The following is a 19,185-nucleotide window of genomic DNA, read 5'->3' as shown; positions in this document are numbered from 1 at the left end:
AATCATTGGAAATTTATGTGCGTTTCATTCGGCGCACATCCGTGGCCGCGGCGCACCGGCTTCATGAATAGTGATAAGCCGGACCGAGCTTTTCGTACGAGACGCGCAATAACATGCAAATAAACAAATACCCGGCGCCATTTCTCTACGAGTCACTCCCTTGCCGCGTTAATTCCACTTTCTTAATCTAATTTCCGGCCATGCGCCTCGCTTAACTTACGCCGATGCCTTTTGGTTACTCCGACGCGCCATCTATTGTGTTTTCGGATTATCAAACAATTACGTGTATAATTTCTAAAAATTCTACTTTAGGAGCGTATAACGAGTTACTTGTTAACATAATAACAAGGGTACTATTCGTTGCCTTATTTGCAAGAATTTTTATTCTAAAACTGTTAAAATAATTAACCTTAAAGTAATTAAAATGATTAATTCGTGAACCTAATATCGTGTAATGTGACACATGTAATAAGAAGAAAACTGCGAGATTATATTGGTAAAATTAGAAAATACGTATATACGATATTTATAGAGAACGTTTATTGTAGATATAGGTCGTGGTGGCGCTAGTGAGTTAAGTGGAAAGCCGGGAATGCTTACTCGCAACAGGATTAAATTCGTTTTATTTAATTCTTCCGTTTTGTTTGGCTGGAAATTCTATTTCGGAGGCGGTAGAGCAAGTTATTTATTAAGTTTTGAGATTATTAAATCAGTTTTATTCCGATATCGAGCGTAGTGGAATAATTATATTTTCTTGAAAATCGTTCTAATTAGAAGTTGTTAATCGTGTTTCAAATTTCTTTCTTTTTCTCTTAATTAAAAGTTACATCCTAGGTGCGGCAGAGTAAGTTATTTATTAAGTGCTGGGTTTTTGATGCTCCTTAATGAAGATGTGGCAGAAATTCCTAATTTATGCGTTTTCAGGTTACTTTGAAGAGTAGCTTAAGACCTGTTTCGAGATTGTTAAACATATTTTATGCTTCTATCTTAATTAAAAATCGTGTCTTAACCACGCTGGAATAAATTATTTCCTAAGTGTTACATGTTGATCCTTTACTCTGAAAACGTGAGAGAAATTTACTCTACCGAGTATTATGCTCGTTCGAAATGTCAACTATATCGCGACACTATGATCGATTTAATCTCGATGCTCAAAAAATGAAACACTGCACTGTACAACATCGCACATAAACTGTCAAACTTTCCTTAAAAAAAAGCATAATTTTCTCAGGGCTGATGCACAGTAGAAATTTTTAAACCAACGTGAAAAAATATTACTAACTTCCATGAAAATACAAAAATAAAAATTTTAATATAAAATGCAATTTAAAAATATAACTCTCCGCTAAAAAAAAAATTCCATAATCTGCGTTCGTGATTAATTATTACTTCGAAGCAACAACGGTACTTAACTCCTTTAACTTACTTTTCATAAATAAAACCGATCTATTAACAAAAATTTTTAAGTTCCTATAATTACTACTTTTCATTCAGTACAATCCTGCCAGAACTCTCGTTTTTACTCCCCTTTTAAATTTTCTACACCCCCGTTTTGGACACATTCTGCCCGAGGATGGATTGCTTATTAGCAATGAGAAAATTGCGACAGGAAAGTGTAAGGGATCGTTACCTGGAAGCCATCGTAAGTCCACGAGCCGAACTTCATGACACATGTCTGCTCGTCGAACGGGAAATATTCTACGTCGATCTCGCAGGAAGACTTGTATATGGCCGGTGGCTTCCATTCGACCCTCCCTGTGTAATTCAGCGTCGCCTTCGTTGCCAGCGTCACCTCGAAATTACCGTCGGCACTGTACGAATCAAATAAAACCATCGTATCACCGATCAAGATTCCGACAACGTCTGTCTGATAAAAATTCTCCACGAAATTTACCACCGATTCCAACATTTTCGGGGGACCCTTATCGTACCAACCCCGGTGAATCGAGTAAACGAATCTCTTCGTATCAATTAAGGTTGGGTCCCTGGGTAAATTGTAAACTAATTTATAACCGTTTCAGTGACGAATTTCATTGGAAAAATTTTGCTTACATTATTATCGTTAATATTAAATTTACATACATTATTATCGTTATTTATATTTATTATTTTTATGATACTGTACCATAATCATGCATTACTGGAGAATAATAAATAAAAGAAGAGACTGGAAATTTTCTTATTGGAGCCACTATGTGAGAAATATTTTTATATTGAAAAATATTTGTTAAAAAATTATTCGTTAATGATACGGAATCTTCGAATTTTTTGGCTTTTAAGTGGAAAAGGAAAAATAAGGAAATGGGAAGAATTTCTGAGCAGAATTTTATGACAGTTTTCTCTGAAACGAAAATTCGAAAACCATGACACGTGGCAGTGGGCCAAGCAATTTCAGACGATCTCCTATGTTTCGAAGTTAGATCCACGAAGGGGTAGCATCAGATATTAACGTAATTTCCTCGATAATGATGGTCTTACTTGTTGTACAAAACTATATCGGGCCTCCATATATGATCGGATGGCACGTGCAGCATCTCCACCCCACCATATTCCTTTGGATCCCATTTTAACTTGTAATCGTACCATGACTGAAACAAGAAACAATTTAGTCATTCCACACGAAATGGAAATTTTGAAACACGTAAAAAAAGAAGAAAAATATGATCAAAGGATCAATAATACAGTTTAGCAAACTAATAAAATTTCTAACTAATAAATTCATAAATAATCGACATGTGGTTAATTGAAGCGAATTTTTAATCAGTGAAGACGATAAAAGGAATGGTATTAAATATCATCCCTTTGCGAATGACTTGGAGTTGTTATGATTAATATTTTCAATAAATTTTGACGGTGCGAAATAAATTATTTTTGATCTCGTAATTTTTATTATATAATTTTCTATATATCGATAATAATTTTTTGATTAATTTTGACAAGTTTCAGAAAATTCATACTAACTCTTTATCAGAAAACAATATTTCTCCAGTGAAAAGTAAATTATAAGCCACTCGTTTTTAAACGAAAATAGTGTCACGTTATCACCCTTACTATCTCAAACCTCTGTATTTGCCTCTTGCTATTTAAGCAGATTTCAAAGAATGCCCTTAATTACCATATCAAATTTAAAATAACGCAACGACGAGTGGAATGTCGAAATAATATAATTCTACGTGCAAATTTGAATACTATTTCTTATTAATCGTTTCAAAAATATCGACTTCGTTTCAAAAAATCTTCGAATCGCAATTTTCCTGGAAAAATTTGCCGAGTGCAAAGGGTGGAATTAAAAATAAAAATGAAGACGACGTATAAGGAACCAAGGTATCTACAATAAAGAATTACTCTTTACCTTTGCACTCGACAATTTTTTGGCCAAAGAAGGATAGGAGTTCAAAGATTTTCTGTCACAAAACTGACAATATTTTTCTGAGCAGGAATAAGAAATCGTATGATAATTAACACGTAGAATTATTTGATTTCGATACCTCGTACACAGTTACATTATCTAAAATTTGACATATTTATGAATATCGAGCTTCGAAATTTTATCAAACGGCGACTGGAGGGCGCCTCTCGAGTGCAAAGGGTTAACACTAGAACTACCAACCCAGTGAAAATGACTGGTCCCAGAATTTTCCATTTTGTAATCACCGAACACATACACCTGCTTTAACCACTTACGCTGAAAAGACGTGCCAGACACGTCGTAATGCTTTTATCGCAGAATCGCTAACAACGTGGTATATACGTCGTCAATTGTCACAGGAAGACTGGACCGTTCTGGCACACGTGTCTGTGAATTTCTTGCCAGCGCTAGTGGTTAAGAATAAAATTAGTATCAACTCGTATTAAGAAAGAACTGTAATCGATATATTCACTCATATTCATCGTATCGCTGAAATTACTATAATCTGTGAACGTTATAGTTAGGTACCCATTAAAGATCGGTAGTTCTAGTGTTAATCATCGTAACCACGAAATTTGTCATTGACATTCCATTAAAAAATCATGGGGTTAAAAGAGCCTGTGAAAGAATAGCACAGGGCCAGCAGAAAATGGTGCCTCGCTCGTTTGCGACGATGAAAAGGGACGAAAAGGAAGAGGGAAAAGGACGAAACTGAACGGAACGAAGCTGAGTTCGAAGTTGCAGGGATGTACAGGGAATCATGTGCCAGAATTGTATTTCCCGTATCGTTCGTGTGCACGGCCGATTATCGCGGCCGTTTGTTCTTTTCATCCTTTTCCACGGCGGATTGTTTCCGCGGAGCCTGCCACGGGCAGCAGGCTTACTTTGTTCGCGACGTTGAACAGTTTTGACGTCTGTCAGCTTCCCTGTCGGATCAGATCCCGGGTGAAATTAATTAAAACGAAAGGAACGATGAAACGCGTTGATGGGATGTATGTCGGGAAAAATGCCTGGGATTACACGTGTTTGTCCCGTCTATGCCACTGTTCTCTGTGTTCTTGGGGGACGTTAAAAAAGGCAGCGATGGAATTGACCTTTTAACAGGCAGCTGGTTCGTGGAAAATACACTGAGTTTACAGCGAAGGCGAGTTCTCTCCTCGTGACCACAGTAAATGTCGCAATTTTAGATATTTATTTATTTTGCAGGGATTGTTAACCCTTTGCCGAGATTTCTAAAAATTAGAAAATTTGTTAAGCTTCGATTTCTTCCTGTCATTATTATAACGCGATAATTAATGCTCTGTATCTAGTATCGAAGATCTCGTATCACGCATCGCTGTTCGTGCATTAATCAACGACAAACAGAACATGGACATTTTTCCAAAATTAATTGCAAATAATTTAAACGAAAATTGATCACATGGAATATTATGATCGGCAAGAATAGGAACTATCGTGAAATATCGTGTCACTATAATTTTGGTGTCAAATTTATTCCCCTTGCAACTACATAAACTAAGCAATGACACTCTAACTTGTCATCCCTCTAACCGATTGAAGACTCAAAAATAAAAACGAAAAAATAAAAATAAGGGAATAAACATCTTCAGATTCGTACGTGTCTCTATAACCTTATAAAATATGGTGTCAAAATTATTCCCCTTGCAATTACATAGACTAATTAATAGCACTCTAACTCGCCACCCTTTCAATTGTTTAAAGACTCGAAAATAAAAACGAAAAAATAAAAGTAAAGGAATAAAGATCAACGAAAAGGGAGACAATAAATAAGCGATGTTATATCGAATGCAACGTCTTGCTGGTTAATCGATAAAAATAACACGTTCAGGTTTAGGAAAATAAATCTGCTCCGTTTGAAGTGTCTCGCATATTTCCGCGCTGGTTAGGGGAAAAAAGTATAATGAGGGTACGATAGGAAAGGTAAGAGGGATTGTATGGAACTGTACGTCGAGCTAATTGATAGAGGGGATCGAAGAGAGTATGCGACAGAATGTTAATTAACACGAAGCAGGGGCAGCTTTCTACGGATACCTCATTTGTGTGAGAGAAAAGGGAAAAAAGGGGAAGAAGAAACCGTTGGATGAAAGAAATAAAACCAATTTACCGATGGATTTGCTGAATTACCTCGAATCGGTATCCCCGTGGTTTATTTTTAAACGGCTAAACGGTTAAATAATCGAACCGTCGAACAATCGAGTAATTCCTTGAAAGAGCTGGGATCCTCTTCCGGTTAATAAGGAATACCAATGCAGAACAAACTAGCGCCGCTGAATGTCTGACCTATATTATTTCATACCGCTTAACTCCTCGAGCCCCTTATTCGCCGGGGTTTCGTACACAGAACGTTAAATCTCTATAACTTTTCCGTTCCCGGAGACTCGCCTAAGACCCCGAAAGATCATGCCACGGGGCAGAAGACATCGACAGATAAATATTCCCCCTCGTCCCGGACCCGTTTCCCGATAGGCATCGCCCCTCGCGGCTTAATGGCGTCACGTAAGCCACGTTTAAAGCGGAGATCAAGGATTTTTGACATTAAAGATCGCGATCCAGGGGGAAAAATGAGAACGATCTCTCTTTATTCCCGACAGCTTTATACAAATGGACACTTCGTGACTCCTCGGGGATGAAATTATTTTTGCGTTTCGTTCCTTCGTTCAGCTTTCCCTATATTTCCCTATATTTCCCTATATATTTTCAATTTTCAACATTTCTCCTGTTTTTTTATTTTTCTTAGAGGGGTTTTTGGGGTATAAGGTTGTGGTAAGTTTATATAAAAATTTGGAGACACTTTTAGCTAATTTCTTTTAATTTTACTATTATTTCGGAGTTAATAGTATAGATATTTTTAGATAAATAAATTCTTAGCTATACTTTTCCCTTTTTATTTTTGGGTTTTAAGAAATATGGCGTGGTTTTAAATTTTTGGTATTTAGTACCGATTCCAATATGTCAAAGATATCAAGATTTCTTTTTTGAATGTATTAAATGGATATAAAAATTTAGGAACACTTCTAGCCAATTTCTTGTTAATTCTGATATAAATTAAATATTAATAGCATCGATATTAACGTAATTTTGTTTTTAACATTTGGGTCCTAAGAAATAGGTAAATGGTAATTTCAAATCTTCGGTATTTAGTGTTAATTCCAATATTAATTTAAAATTGCTGCTACAAATATCAATAACATAATAATTTCCTTTATTTTTATAGGGAATTATCGAGAAAATGGAACAAGAGATATTAAAAAATCAATTAAATTTATATCCAGAGAAAAATCGCAAAGACGATTGACCGACGATGTCAAAGATATTAATATAGTCTGAGATTTCTTTTTTGGATATACTAAATCGATATAAAAATTTCGAAACACTTCTAGTCAATTTCTTATTAATTCTGATATTAATTAAAAATGAATACAATTGATATTAACGTAATTTTGTTTTTAACTTTTGGGTCTTAAGAAATACGTAAATGATAATTTAAAATCTTTAGTATTTAGTGTTAATTCAAGTATTAATTTAAAATTGCAGTTAAAAATATCAATAGCATAATAATTTCCTTTATTTTTACAGGGAATTGTCGAGAAAATGGATCACGAGATATTAAAAAATTAATTATACCTATATCAAAAGAAAAATTGCAAAAACCGAAGTGAGAAAGTTAAGTGCAAAATTCTGAGTTCAAAATATGAGGAAGGCTATTCGAGCTGTGATAGGTTTACCACTGTTAATTACCCTGAAGGATCACGTTGAAAGGCAAGGTAAATACCCGAAGATGCTATCGAGTACGTTTAAATTTCACACCCGTCGTTCCCTCGGTAATTCTCGAGGCATATTTACACTAGAATTCGGGGGTCTGGCCGATAAAATCGATCGCAGAAAGTGCGGTCCCAGGGTAAACTGAAAGGCAAACCGAAATTCGACGGAAACCGCTTCTCCTCCGCCTCCTTTTCGCCGGGGCGTTTGTTACACGTGACCAACGCTCCATTAATATATGCGGGAGCAGCGAGTCCCGACGAACCACCAATATTTGATCTGATTATATATCGGTGCTCGTCTTTATGTACCCAGGGTCGTTACCCGGCGACGCTGTCTAACAGATTAATGGCCCGCAAGTACCGCGTCGAATGCGATTCGTCCAAGTGATCGCGGATTCAATTAAGGCAAATTCAGCAAAAATCGACGAAAACCGTGGTGCAAATACCACGGTGGAGAACGTTTCGCATCGTGCAGTTCACCATCGCGCTGTCACCTTTGCTTTCTCAGTTACCAGGCTACCCCCTAATCCTCCTGATCCTTCTGAGCGTTTCATCTGCAAGCTGCGGTTGAAAAATAATTTCCGATGTGGAGGATTGTGGTTGGAGATACGTATTTGGAGAATGTGGGAAATTTCGGGTGCGAAAATCGTGGCAGAGGGTTTTCGTGAAAGACAGGGTAATGGGAGGAGTGTTATTTCGTGGGAAATTGATATATTTGGGAATAAATTTATGGGGATTTTACTGGTTTGAATTATTTCTTGATTTATTTGCTGATTTCTTTTCTCGTTTAGTGCACCGGTGTGCTATAGCGATTTCTGAGGATTTTTAGGTAAAAATTGGTGTTATCTGCTATTGCGAATTTATAAGAATTGACTCGAATAATTATTTTTGTTCGGCTATATCGGTAAAAAATACTGGAATTTTTCACGAATTTTATAATTGCTATTATCTGCTTTTGTGAATTAATAAAAATTAATCAGAATAACAATTTTTTCTTTGGCAATATCTGGAAAAATATGGAAATTTTCGTGAATTTTATAATTGCTATTATCTGCTTTTGTGAATTAATAAAAATTAATCAGAATAACAATTTTTTCTTTGGCAATATCGGGAAAAAATATGGGAATTTTTACGAATTTTACAATTGCTATTATTTGCTTTTGAGAATTAATAAAAATTAACCAGAATTTAATTATTTCTTCTTTGGCTAGCTCAGGAGAAAGTATTGGAATTTTTACGTATTTTAATACAATTGCTATAATCATTTTTACCCTGATCATATTAGCGAAGAATAATAGAATTTTAAAAATCCTTTATTATTTATAATAATCAAATTATGAATAAAATGTTGACTTGCTACCAAACCTTTGCTGCGAATACTATTCTTCTGTTCACCACTACAAAGCAGTGTCTTGTCATATAACTACATACAATCGCGAGTTAATTGGAATTATGCAATAGTCCACGAGACCGGAAAACGATCAATATTATGACCCAACGAAACTTCTCTTTGTTTAGAAAAATGTTTATTATTTCCTATTAAACCTACACTTTTAATAATTTACCACACTCGCGCGGTGTACGCTTCGATTACTATGGCAAAAGAGCTCTCTGTCCGTTCTCGATCTGCGCCATTTCCTCGCCATCGCTAATTTCGTGCAAGATAACAAAAAGAAAGGAAAAAAAGGAGGAAGAGGAGGACGGACGAAATGGATGCACGGAAACGGATGCGAGTCTGTCTTACGTAATCTAGCGTTCGAAAGTGGGTTGCACGGTTCACCGGACTTATTTTGCGACTCTCGAGTGGAAGCTCCTGGCCGATTTTCGTTTTACGGACTATTCGCACGTATCCCCGTTTATATATCCTCGCAAAACAATGCCCGGGTGCCACGACTCGAACGATTACCAGAAATGAAACTTATGCAAGCGGAATCCAGCGGACCAGGTCCTCGACTTCTCTCCCTTGCTTCCCTCGAACGCGGTTCAAGGCGAAAAATTATTCCGAAATTTATCCGCGTTAGAGTCGAGTCGATGTTTGCTTGCTTTGGGTTTCGTTGGATCACTCGATCCATCAAGCTCGAGGATCGCAAATTTCGTCCACCTTATTGTGAAACGCGAATTAATAAAATAAAATAGGGGCTATTCAGATTTGGGCGATTAATGCCACTCTTCGAATTTTCTTTTTTCAATTTTCGTGCCAGAGTACTTGGCCGTTCCTGAAGAAAATTTTAGGATTTTTTCGAATTTTAATTCCTACCTCATGCCAAGTATAATTCAACCCCCTGCAGTATAATAACGAGGTCAACTCATTCTCGAAAAATATTGGAATTAAAATTTGAAGAAATTCCAAAATTCTTGTGTAATTTTTTCGCGAATGGAACAGAGGTATTATAATAATTAATTAAAAAATGATAATTCTTCAATACTTCATTTTTCAGAACTAAATCATAATACAGGGGGTTGGTTCGTTTGACTAATATAGTTAAAATAAATTTTTAATTTTCGTATTATGAAGACGAAGGGTTTATATGTGCCTATAATTATGAAAATGGTCTAAGTCATTGACTTAAGAAGAACGATTTTATTATTTATTTCGTGTTGCATTAATTCATACTTCGATAAAATATATTTATTTTCTACAAAACAAGAATTGAATCACTAGATTGAATTTATAGCTTTATCGCAATTAATTTTATAATTTATGACGTATTTAAAGGCCAAAACTTTTAATATTTCAAAGGCAAATACAAGTGACTTCGACCACTTTCATAATCACAGGCACATATACGTTGATTGTGTCGACTGTTAAATTGCTATCAAAGTGTTACATCACATATATTCTAATTTCGATTACTCGAATTTGAGGATCATTTTCAGTCAGGTATACGTAGAAATTATTTATACGATTACTGTACGTACCTGCTCCACCCATAGGTTGGTCGTCATGATTTGATTTTTGAGATTCTGGAAAGAGCAACAAAAAGCGATGACTTTTAAAGAAATTTAACAGAATACTTAATAATTTACTAAGATATGATCATTCCGAGCGATACAGCGAGTTCATAAAATTTAATTGAATTAAAGTCGAATTTCACATTTCAAGTAGACACTAAAATTTAACCATTCCGATTTTTCAAACAGTGATTCGAGATATTTAAAAAGTATATAAATATCGATTAATATCGTTCGTCGATTAAAAATATAAAAATTCACGTCCACTTGGAATTTTTTAAAATTAAAATTAAAATTGGAATAAAAGGAACAAGCAGAAAATTTCCTCCAAAATTAGGTACCTGCAGCTACGTTCTATCGACGATTTCAATAGCGTCGTTCTAGCATCGATCTAGCATATTAAATAATAATAATAATAATAATAATATTAATAATTTTGATGTCCCAAAAAAATGTATACACACTTTAATACCTTATTTTTTCTAATTTATTTTTTCTGTAATCTGTAATTCATCTAAATACATACTGTTTTTATTAGGTTGATAGAAAAATAATTTCGTTCTTTGTATTTTCGATTTTCGTAGCTTGATATTGGAATAAATTGTAAATGTGGTTATGTTACGTATCGTTCGAAAGCGTTAACTCCGTTCTATATCTTGATAATAAATATCTTGTATGTAGTGATGATTTACTTGTATTTAGTGATTTTTATTTAGGTTATTTAATTAGAGACGGAAAAGAAGTAAAACGAAATTATTTTTCTACCAACCTAATATATTCACGCAAAGTGTGTACATATTTCTTTGGGACACCCTGTATAATACAATTTACGAGCATGCTGTACCGTTCGAATTAAATATAAATATGGTTCGATAACAATATTAACCCTTTTACTGCCAACCTGTCGATATACGTCGACCCTTGGTGCTTATGAAAACTGCCGATCGCATTTGTTTACGTTCAGACTATTAATTAAATATTTCTCTGCATGCAAAACAGCGAAAATATCGTAATTTAATTAGAACCGAAATTCAAGTTCGAGAAAATAAGAAAATTACCACGTATCGAAAAATGTTATCGAATTCAGTTTTCCAATTTTTCCTCTTTTCCCATCGTTTCATTTAATTTATTTGTTTATTTATTTGGACGGATGAAAATCCATTTGCACAAAGAGAGTTTAATACGAGTTTCATACTTTGTTGCGAATCAAACGTTTCACGATTTTTTACACGGTACTTGCACACCGTGTAAAAGAGCACCAGGTGTATATACAGGGTGGGTTATTTTAACCCTCTCGTCGAAATTTATTCGCAAACTGCATATTTGCTGTACAAAAAAGCGTTTGAAACGAAAGTTGTTTGATAGAAGGCACAGTGCAATATACTGCTCCAGTTTCTCGTCAAAATATGAAGGTCACCTTGATTTTTTCACACCATAATCACGATGAGATTCGAAAGAGTATGCAAGGATCAATAATTGAGACGTTCACTGCACAAATCGATTAACTCCACTTTTTGAAAAATCTTTAATTTAAGTGCCAAAGCACTTGGTATAATCGTAACTTTTTATATTTATAATGACTTTCCATGATAATTAAGATTAACACCATTAAACGACAAAAATTTCTTGGCCACCGAATAATAAATAATTTATTTCAGAGGTCACTTTGATTAACTCCGTACTCTAATGTAAATCGTTGCAATAATGCAACTCGAATGCACTAGCAAGCAACGAATGATAACGGTGAATTTTATAGTGTCGTCTTATCAGAATTTAAGTAAAATTTAGTCAAATTTAAATTTATTACTTTTTCCACTTGCCAAATCGATTAACTCTTCCAGTAACATAAAAATGGTAACATTACCAACGATTACCCTTTGCCTATTTTTTCTTATAAATTTTATATACCGTTAGACGAAAGTTACATTTGTATTTATGCATTCTACGATATTTATTTCGATTTAAATCATAAAGGGAATTTTAAAAAATAATATACATTATTTCATTGCATTTCTCCACTTTTTGTTTTATGGAGTTAATCAATTTGCGCAGTGAACGGCTCAATTAGACCTACCTAATTCACAATATAAGAAATTTTCTAAATATTATCCAATTAATATAACTTCAAATTTAAATTAAAAAGTAAAATAAAAAAAGATCAATTATTACAATGTACAAACCTCTTTATACCAAACAACCTTTCTCAAATACACTTTTATATACAGAGTTCGCAAATAAATTCGAGCGAAATCAGTGAAATAACTCACCCCATGTAAATACGTTCGCATCCAAACAAGAATCGACTTCTCCAAGACGCTTTTCCAAAATAAAAATCTACATACTTTCGATAATAGCGAAAATGAAAAATTTAAAGATCCATTTCGACTGGCCTGAAGTTGTAATATGAAACAGAAGGGTGAAAGCGAACCATCCGTGTCCGTTTCGTCCGCAATTAATAATATTTGCCCAGAATTAACTCGAGGACTCACTACATCGATCAGCTGCGAGAGTTTGAGCTTGATTTTAACGGTGAGGGCGTCTGTGACGTTGACCACTGGACGAACCAGCTTGTTGTAATTCGACAGGAGGTCGTCGTACAGTCGCTTCGCATCTGGATTTCCTGAACATCCTGGAACAAACAGCCCCGGAAAAGGAGACAAATTACACGACATGGCCTCCGCGGGATCGAAATTTATCGATCCGATCGGCACGCGAATCGCCGACAATGGCTTTCCAACGATTCCCGATGAATGGCCCGAAACGAGTCAAAGTGGTTTCACGCGTTTTTCCTACAGAACGATCGATCCATCTTTTCCACGGAGGGGGCCGCAGTTTGGGCTTCGAACGAACCGATACGAGCATCGACCGAACGCGAAAGAGGGATGAACAATTGCGGCCGCTTAATCAAGGGTTGAAAGCTGTTATAATATCGATTCCGGTTCTCGAAACGGTTTCAAAGAACCATTATTTTCTGTAACTGTTATAAAGAACCGAAATCGGTGAAAATATCGATTTCGGTCATGGTTCTGGCAGCATTTGAAATAGCGGTTTTGTATCAGTTACGTGCGAGGGTCTACGCGTGTACTGCGCGTTCGAGAAAAGAAGGCACAGCGTGTTTACATCCTCGGGGCTAACTTGGTTGACGTTCTCATGATCACAGGCACAGGTGACGTCATTTTCGTCGCCGTTTTCGGCCAACAGCTGTCACTTCCTGTGATCAAGGGAGTGTCAGTGGAATTAATCAACCGTGAGGATATAAACACGCTGTGTCATCTTTTCTATTCAATCGTATATTGTAAATTTTAATTAAATCTTTCTCATACTAATAAATTTCCTTTTCACACTTCTAATGATCATTCTTAAACAAATTTTTATTACGAAACGTGTCATCTCACGCGCAATTGGATACTTACTTTGTAGCCCCTGCATGTATGTACTGTGCGTTTGAGAAAAGAAGGCACATAAGTGTTTACATCCTCGGGGCTAACTTGGTTGACATTCTCATGATCACAAGTACAGGTGACGTTGTCACCCGTGATTTTCATCACCATTTTCGGCAAACAGCTGTCAGTGCCTGTGATCAAGGGAGTATCAGTGGAATTAATCAGACGCGAGGATGTAAACACGCTGTGCCTTCTTTTATATTCAATCGTATATCGCGAATTTTAATTAAATCTTTCTCGTACTAATAAATTTCCTTTTTAAACTTATAATGATCATTCTTAAAGAAATTTTTATTACGAAACGTGTCATCTCACGCGTAATTGGAGACTTACTCTGTACCCCCCGCATGTATGTATTGTGCGTTCGGGAAAAGAAGGCACGGTGTGTTTACATCCTCACGGATTGGCTGATTAACTCCACTAACACTTCCTTGATCACAGGTAGTGACTGCTATTGTCCGGAAACGGTGACGAAGGTCATGGGTGACATCGCCAATGCCTCTCATGATCATGGGAGTGTCAGCGAAGTTAGCTCTGAGGATGTAAACACGCTGTGCCTTCTTTTGCTCGAAAGTATAGCACATATGTGCAGAGGGTGAAGATCGTAGACCATCATTCCAAATTTCTTTTCAATTTTACTATCACAACGATTGATTAATACTCAAACGCTTAATATTTCAAATGAAATAAAGTGACTACTACCATTCCCAAAATTGTTACCAATTTTATTATGAAACCACTTGGCTCGTATTCAAACGTTTCATGTTTAAAATAAATATTCTTTATTTCCTATAGTCGATAGACTGAGCCAATGAACGGTTCTTCGCACGAATTTTTCAATTGATCTTTTCACAGACCAAAGTGACTACACCACCGTTCCAAAATTTCTTCGATGTTACTATCAAGGCACTCGGTTGATATTCAAACGCTTGATAATTAATATCACTTTACTCTTCGTAATTACGCGATTTGCCAAATGATCGAGTGAATTGTCAATCACGCGAGGCACATATATACCGATGTCAGTCGAAAGCTCCGGCGGTGGACGACATCCGGCAACAAAAGCTAGAAACGCATCGCGTCGTCGCAATTAATAATCGTGCGAGCGTGTCGAGGAAGGACGACATCCCATAGGATCTCGTATTTATTCCATTTATACGTTAAACGCGGTCCGAGAGGGGCACGATTATTACCGATTAAGCTACAGGGCAGAACGGCCGGCGATTCCGTTAGCGATCTCTGTTCAATGTTTCCATTAATTTTGTAATAGATTTCGCTGGCATGGCCCCCGGCTACGTATTATTTATCGTTTCCGAACATTATATTATCGGTGTTTTACGAGCTTCCTGGAGCGGTACCAGGATGGTTCATAATGCGCGTCAACGTACACGGAGGCAAGGCCGGCTACAATTTCAGTTTTGAAGCGATGCCAGATTATTTACGATACACCTTGCGCGAGTCCCGCCATCTTTCTGATGCATTGTTTCGCGATAATTCCGCCCCTTCCGCGTCTGCATGGGCGAATTTTTACGCCAGCTATTCTTATTTCCTCCGTTCCGTTTCGCAAGATCTTCGAGCTTCCAGATGCAGTAGATATTTTCGTTGCGTGCCCGGCAAAGAATTCTCTAGGAAATACAACCGTGAGGGAGGACCAGCCCATACATGTATACGCAGATTTAGGTACTACTGAGACTAGGGAATTACTGGAGACTCACTGCTATTCGTATTTTTGAAATCTCTAATTTGTAATTGTGGTAACTATAGTTATTATGTGACAATTGGTCGAACAGTGACGAGTATACCTGTTGGGAAACGACTAACGACAGTGACCTCTGAATAGAATGGTCCCCTCACACATATATTCGCAGATTTAGATAGTACTCACTGCTATTCGTATTTTTGAAATCTCTAATTTGTAATTGTGGTAATTATATTTATTATACAATGATTGGTCGAACAGTGATGAGTATAACTGTTGGGAAACGACTAACGACAGCGTCCTCTGAATAGGATGATCCTCTCACACATGTATACGCAGATTTAGGTACTACTCACTGCTATTCGTATTTTTGAAATCTCTAATTTGTAATTGTGGTAACTATAGTTATTATGTGACAATTGGTCGAAAAGTGACGAGTATACCTGCTGGAAAACGACTATATTAATGACAGTGTCTTCTGATCCCTCGCTTGCTCTAATTTTTCTCTTAAAACTGCTCTCTCAGAACTCTCTATAATACAACTTTCAATTATAACTACTCAGGTCTCTCCACGACAACTACAGCCTTACACGAACTTCTCTGACACCCTGTATACCCTTACGCATTCATTCTCTTTCATTCTAATCCTCAACCTCTCTCTCTCGATTCATTTCCTCACTTTCACTCAAAATTCCTCAGCTATAAATAGCCCCTCCACTTGCACTCGCAGGTATTAGCCTAAACTACTGCATTCACTCTTTTACAACCATTTTACAACCAAAACACTATTTGCATTCTCTCAGGACCGTACCTATTCCAACCTCACATTACTTTACTTTTAATTCCCCTTCAGCTAATAAATATATTTTCAAATCTAACAAGCCCATAAATTTCTTTTCCAATCCATATACCCTGCATATATTTATTTCACCGTTGATATTGGTGTGAATGTCGATAATTAACGAGATACGAATAAAGGATCAACGGTGGTCACCAGTGAACGTCCATTGTCGATGTTTCCAACTGCTATCGCTAAAAAATTGCATTTTACTTTACTTTCTCCACTCCGTGGAAAGCAGCTTGATATGGAGCGTTGGTCTGCGCGAAGAATGCGCGAACGTGGAGTACCTGTTACGCGTGTAGAACCGTATTTCTTCTAGAATGCCGGCGGCACGTGAAAAACGCTCGGTTCGTGCGAGATGCAGAGGCCGTCGTCAAGGGGTTAAACGTTCAGATTTATTTCGCAGTGCTCCGCGATGTTGCGTAAACGATTCTCGATCGATTCCCAAGGCACCGTGGCCGAGATCGTATCAGCCTCGCCCGCGAACCTGCCCTCCGGTTCTCCCAGCCATCTTGCAGTTTCCGCGCCGCGTTTTTCGCTTACCGGAGATATTTCCGCGAATACGTCGCGGAAACGTTCGAGATATCGTTCAGAGATACAGGCGCGAAAGTTTTGCGATGAAAACCGGCTCCATCTTCTTCGTCCTTCTCGGGTATGGCATATAGATAGGTATTTTAACGCTAGCACTGGCGAGGGGGTTGAAATTATTTGTCGCAGACTCTTTATCTTTGCAATTGTTGAGAATTTACAGTTGCTTTTGACAAAATTAATATATAATTAATATACTATATTAATATAATAATATTAATATTTAATTAATAATAATTAATCTAATTGGCAAAATAATATTTAATAATTATGTACGCTCTTTTATTTTCATTTTATTTTCATTGCTTTGGTTATCAATTTGGTATGATATTTAGGTTCTCATTATAGGTCGGTAGTTCTAGTGTTAAAGAAGGGTACCCCAGATTTCACCTAATTCTCGAATTTATTAAATGTTTTATTAAATACGAGGTATTTTATTAAGCCTGTAATTTATTATTATATTATTCGCTATTTATATTATTTATTATTTATATTATATAATAATAATTAATCTAATTGGCAAAATAATATTTAATAATTACGTATGCTCTTTCATTTTCATTGTTTTGGTTATCAATTTGGTGCGATATTTTGGTTATCATAATTAGGTTCTCATTATAAATCGGTAGTTCAAGTGTTAAACAAGGGTATCCCAGATTTCACCTAATTCTCGAATTTATTAAATGTTTTATTAAATTTTATGAAGCTTGTAATTTATTAGTTCGAATATTAGTCGTTAAAAAATTCAGGAGAATTATTTTTGGTAGGTTGATCTAAATATCTATCTAAATATTAATATATGTACAATATAATAATAGTAGCCTAAATATTGATTTCAAAAAATAACGAGAAAAATCAATTTATTTGAAATAAAAATGTTCGACGTGTTCTATAATAGTTAACTGATCCACCCTGTATATAACGTGTCATGAGACTGATAATAAATATCGCAAGTTAAATTAATAAATTAACAAGAATTCTACGATACAAATCATTTCCAAGATTCGCTTCAAAGATGACTGACTCCGCGCCAAATTCAAATTTCGCGCCACACCTTCGCCAAGGAATTAAAGAATATTCCGATATTTATCCGATTTTATTCGAAAACGTGCCATTTCTGATTTAATCGTTTCTTTAGGAGTACACTCGAGCACTCCAAGTACTTTCAAAGTGTTTAAACTCAACTCGGCTATTTTTCCTCCACTTTTCCCACTTTTTCCCCGATTTAAGTGCACCGTAAATCTGACAAGGTTATTTCATGCGGAATAAAACGCGGATTCGTAAATAGTATATTCACGATGACGTTTCCATCCGAACGAAATCACGAGCTTCGACCGCCACGTAACACCCTGGATCATAGATATAACGATAACCCGTAGCACGAACAGATGGCCATCGATTCGATCGCAATCTTTCGTGAGTAATCGGTTAACTAGCCGGAAATTACGTGCACCTCGAACGTGCCCGACTTGCTTTTCGAGGAAGCGGATGTAACCTGCATGAATCGCGGACTGCATCGGCCTTTACACCCACGAATGCAACGTTTCAATCGTTTCACCCTTTCGAAATCTTGACCAAATTTTATTTCGAAATCCCCCTTTTAATTACGATAAAAATATAAAAAGAATGTACTTCCTGTCTACCAAAAAGTGCCATTTTTGTGCAGTAAATTTACGAATTGTATTTGCTATCAATTATGGGTCGCGATTCTTTTTGGAACTAGGTGATGAAATTTTTGACAATTTTTGGTGAAAATGATCCTTTCGTTTTGTAATATTAGTAAGCGAAAATAATTACGAATATTATTATTATTTTGATATAAGACATTTTAAGTTCTCATTAAAAGTGCAGACTTTTGTTTCTATTTTTCCAATTTCCATTTTTCTCTTTGACGTTTTACCATTTTTTACCGTTTATTTCTTTCTATTTTCAATCTTTTGTTTTCTCTCGTCGTTCCTCATTATTACGTAATTTTCTTCTCCATGTTATCTTTGCCTATATTTTTTTAGTATTAATCATTCCAGCCATATTTTTATACATTCTTTGTGCAGAAATAGAAGTCAATCCTGCAGACTTTTATTTCCATTTCTTTTTTCAACTTCCTCTCTCTCTTTTTCTACATTTTATCATGTCTTACCTTTTACTTCTCTTTATTATCAACCATAAATCTCCTGTCCTCTCTCTTCATTTTTCACCATTATCCTGTTTTGCTCTTTCCTGTATTTCCTTCTCTGCAGTATGAACTAGCCAATCCAGGTCCTCGTGCAAGAATTCTTTCCGTAAGAATAAACAAGCACACCCCTTTCATTAGCATATAAATTCACTTTAGTAATTAATTATTGCCACTACGAATGAGTGATAAAATTGCAATACACAGGGTGTCCCACTTAAGTTCTCATCATAATCATGTGTACATTTTGGAATTATTTAAACTTCTTTAAATACTCTTTTATCCAATGTCAACTGAAATT

At 35.9% G+C, this 19,185-nt stretch overlaps 1 protein-coding gene across 3 annotated transcripts in view; it reads right to left on the bottom strand.

Moving 5' to 3' along the window:
- Positions 1-19,185, bottom strand: part of LOC108551956 (acetylcholine receptor subunit alpha-like) — a 34,632-nt gene that overhangs the window by 10,384 nt on the left and 5,063 nt on the right. For all 3 annotated transcript variants that reach the window (XM_017906300.1, XM_017906298.1, XM_017906299.1), the window contains exons 2-5: positions 12,633-12,772; positions 10,111-10,155; positions 2,479-2,588; positions 1,631-1,811 (exon numbers count right to left, since the gene is read on the bottom strand). In XM_017906300.1, the coding sequence (XP_017761789.1) occupies positions 1,631-1,811; positions 2,479-2,588; positions 10,111-10,155; positions 12,633-12,772 (476 nt within the window). The remainder of the gene's footprint in view (positions 1-1,630; positions 1,812-2,478; positions 2,589-10,110; positions 10,156-12,632; positions 12,773-19,185) is intronic.

This window comes from Eufriesea mexicana, unplaced genomic scaffold (genome assembly GCF_001483705.2).
Source record: "Eufriesea mexicana isolate 0111107269 unplaced genomic scaffold, ASM148370v2 scaffold5301, whole genome shotgun sequence".
Lineage (NCBI taxonomy): Eukaryota > Metazoa > Arthropoda > Insecta > Hymenoptera > Apidae > Eufriesea > Eufriesea mexicana.
Note: the sequence above shows the minus strand (reverse complement) of the source record. Positions and strands in the feature narration are given on the sequence as shown.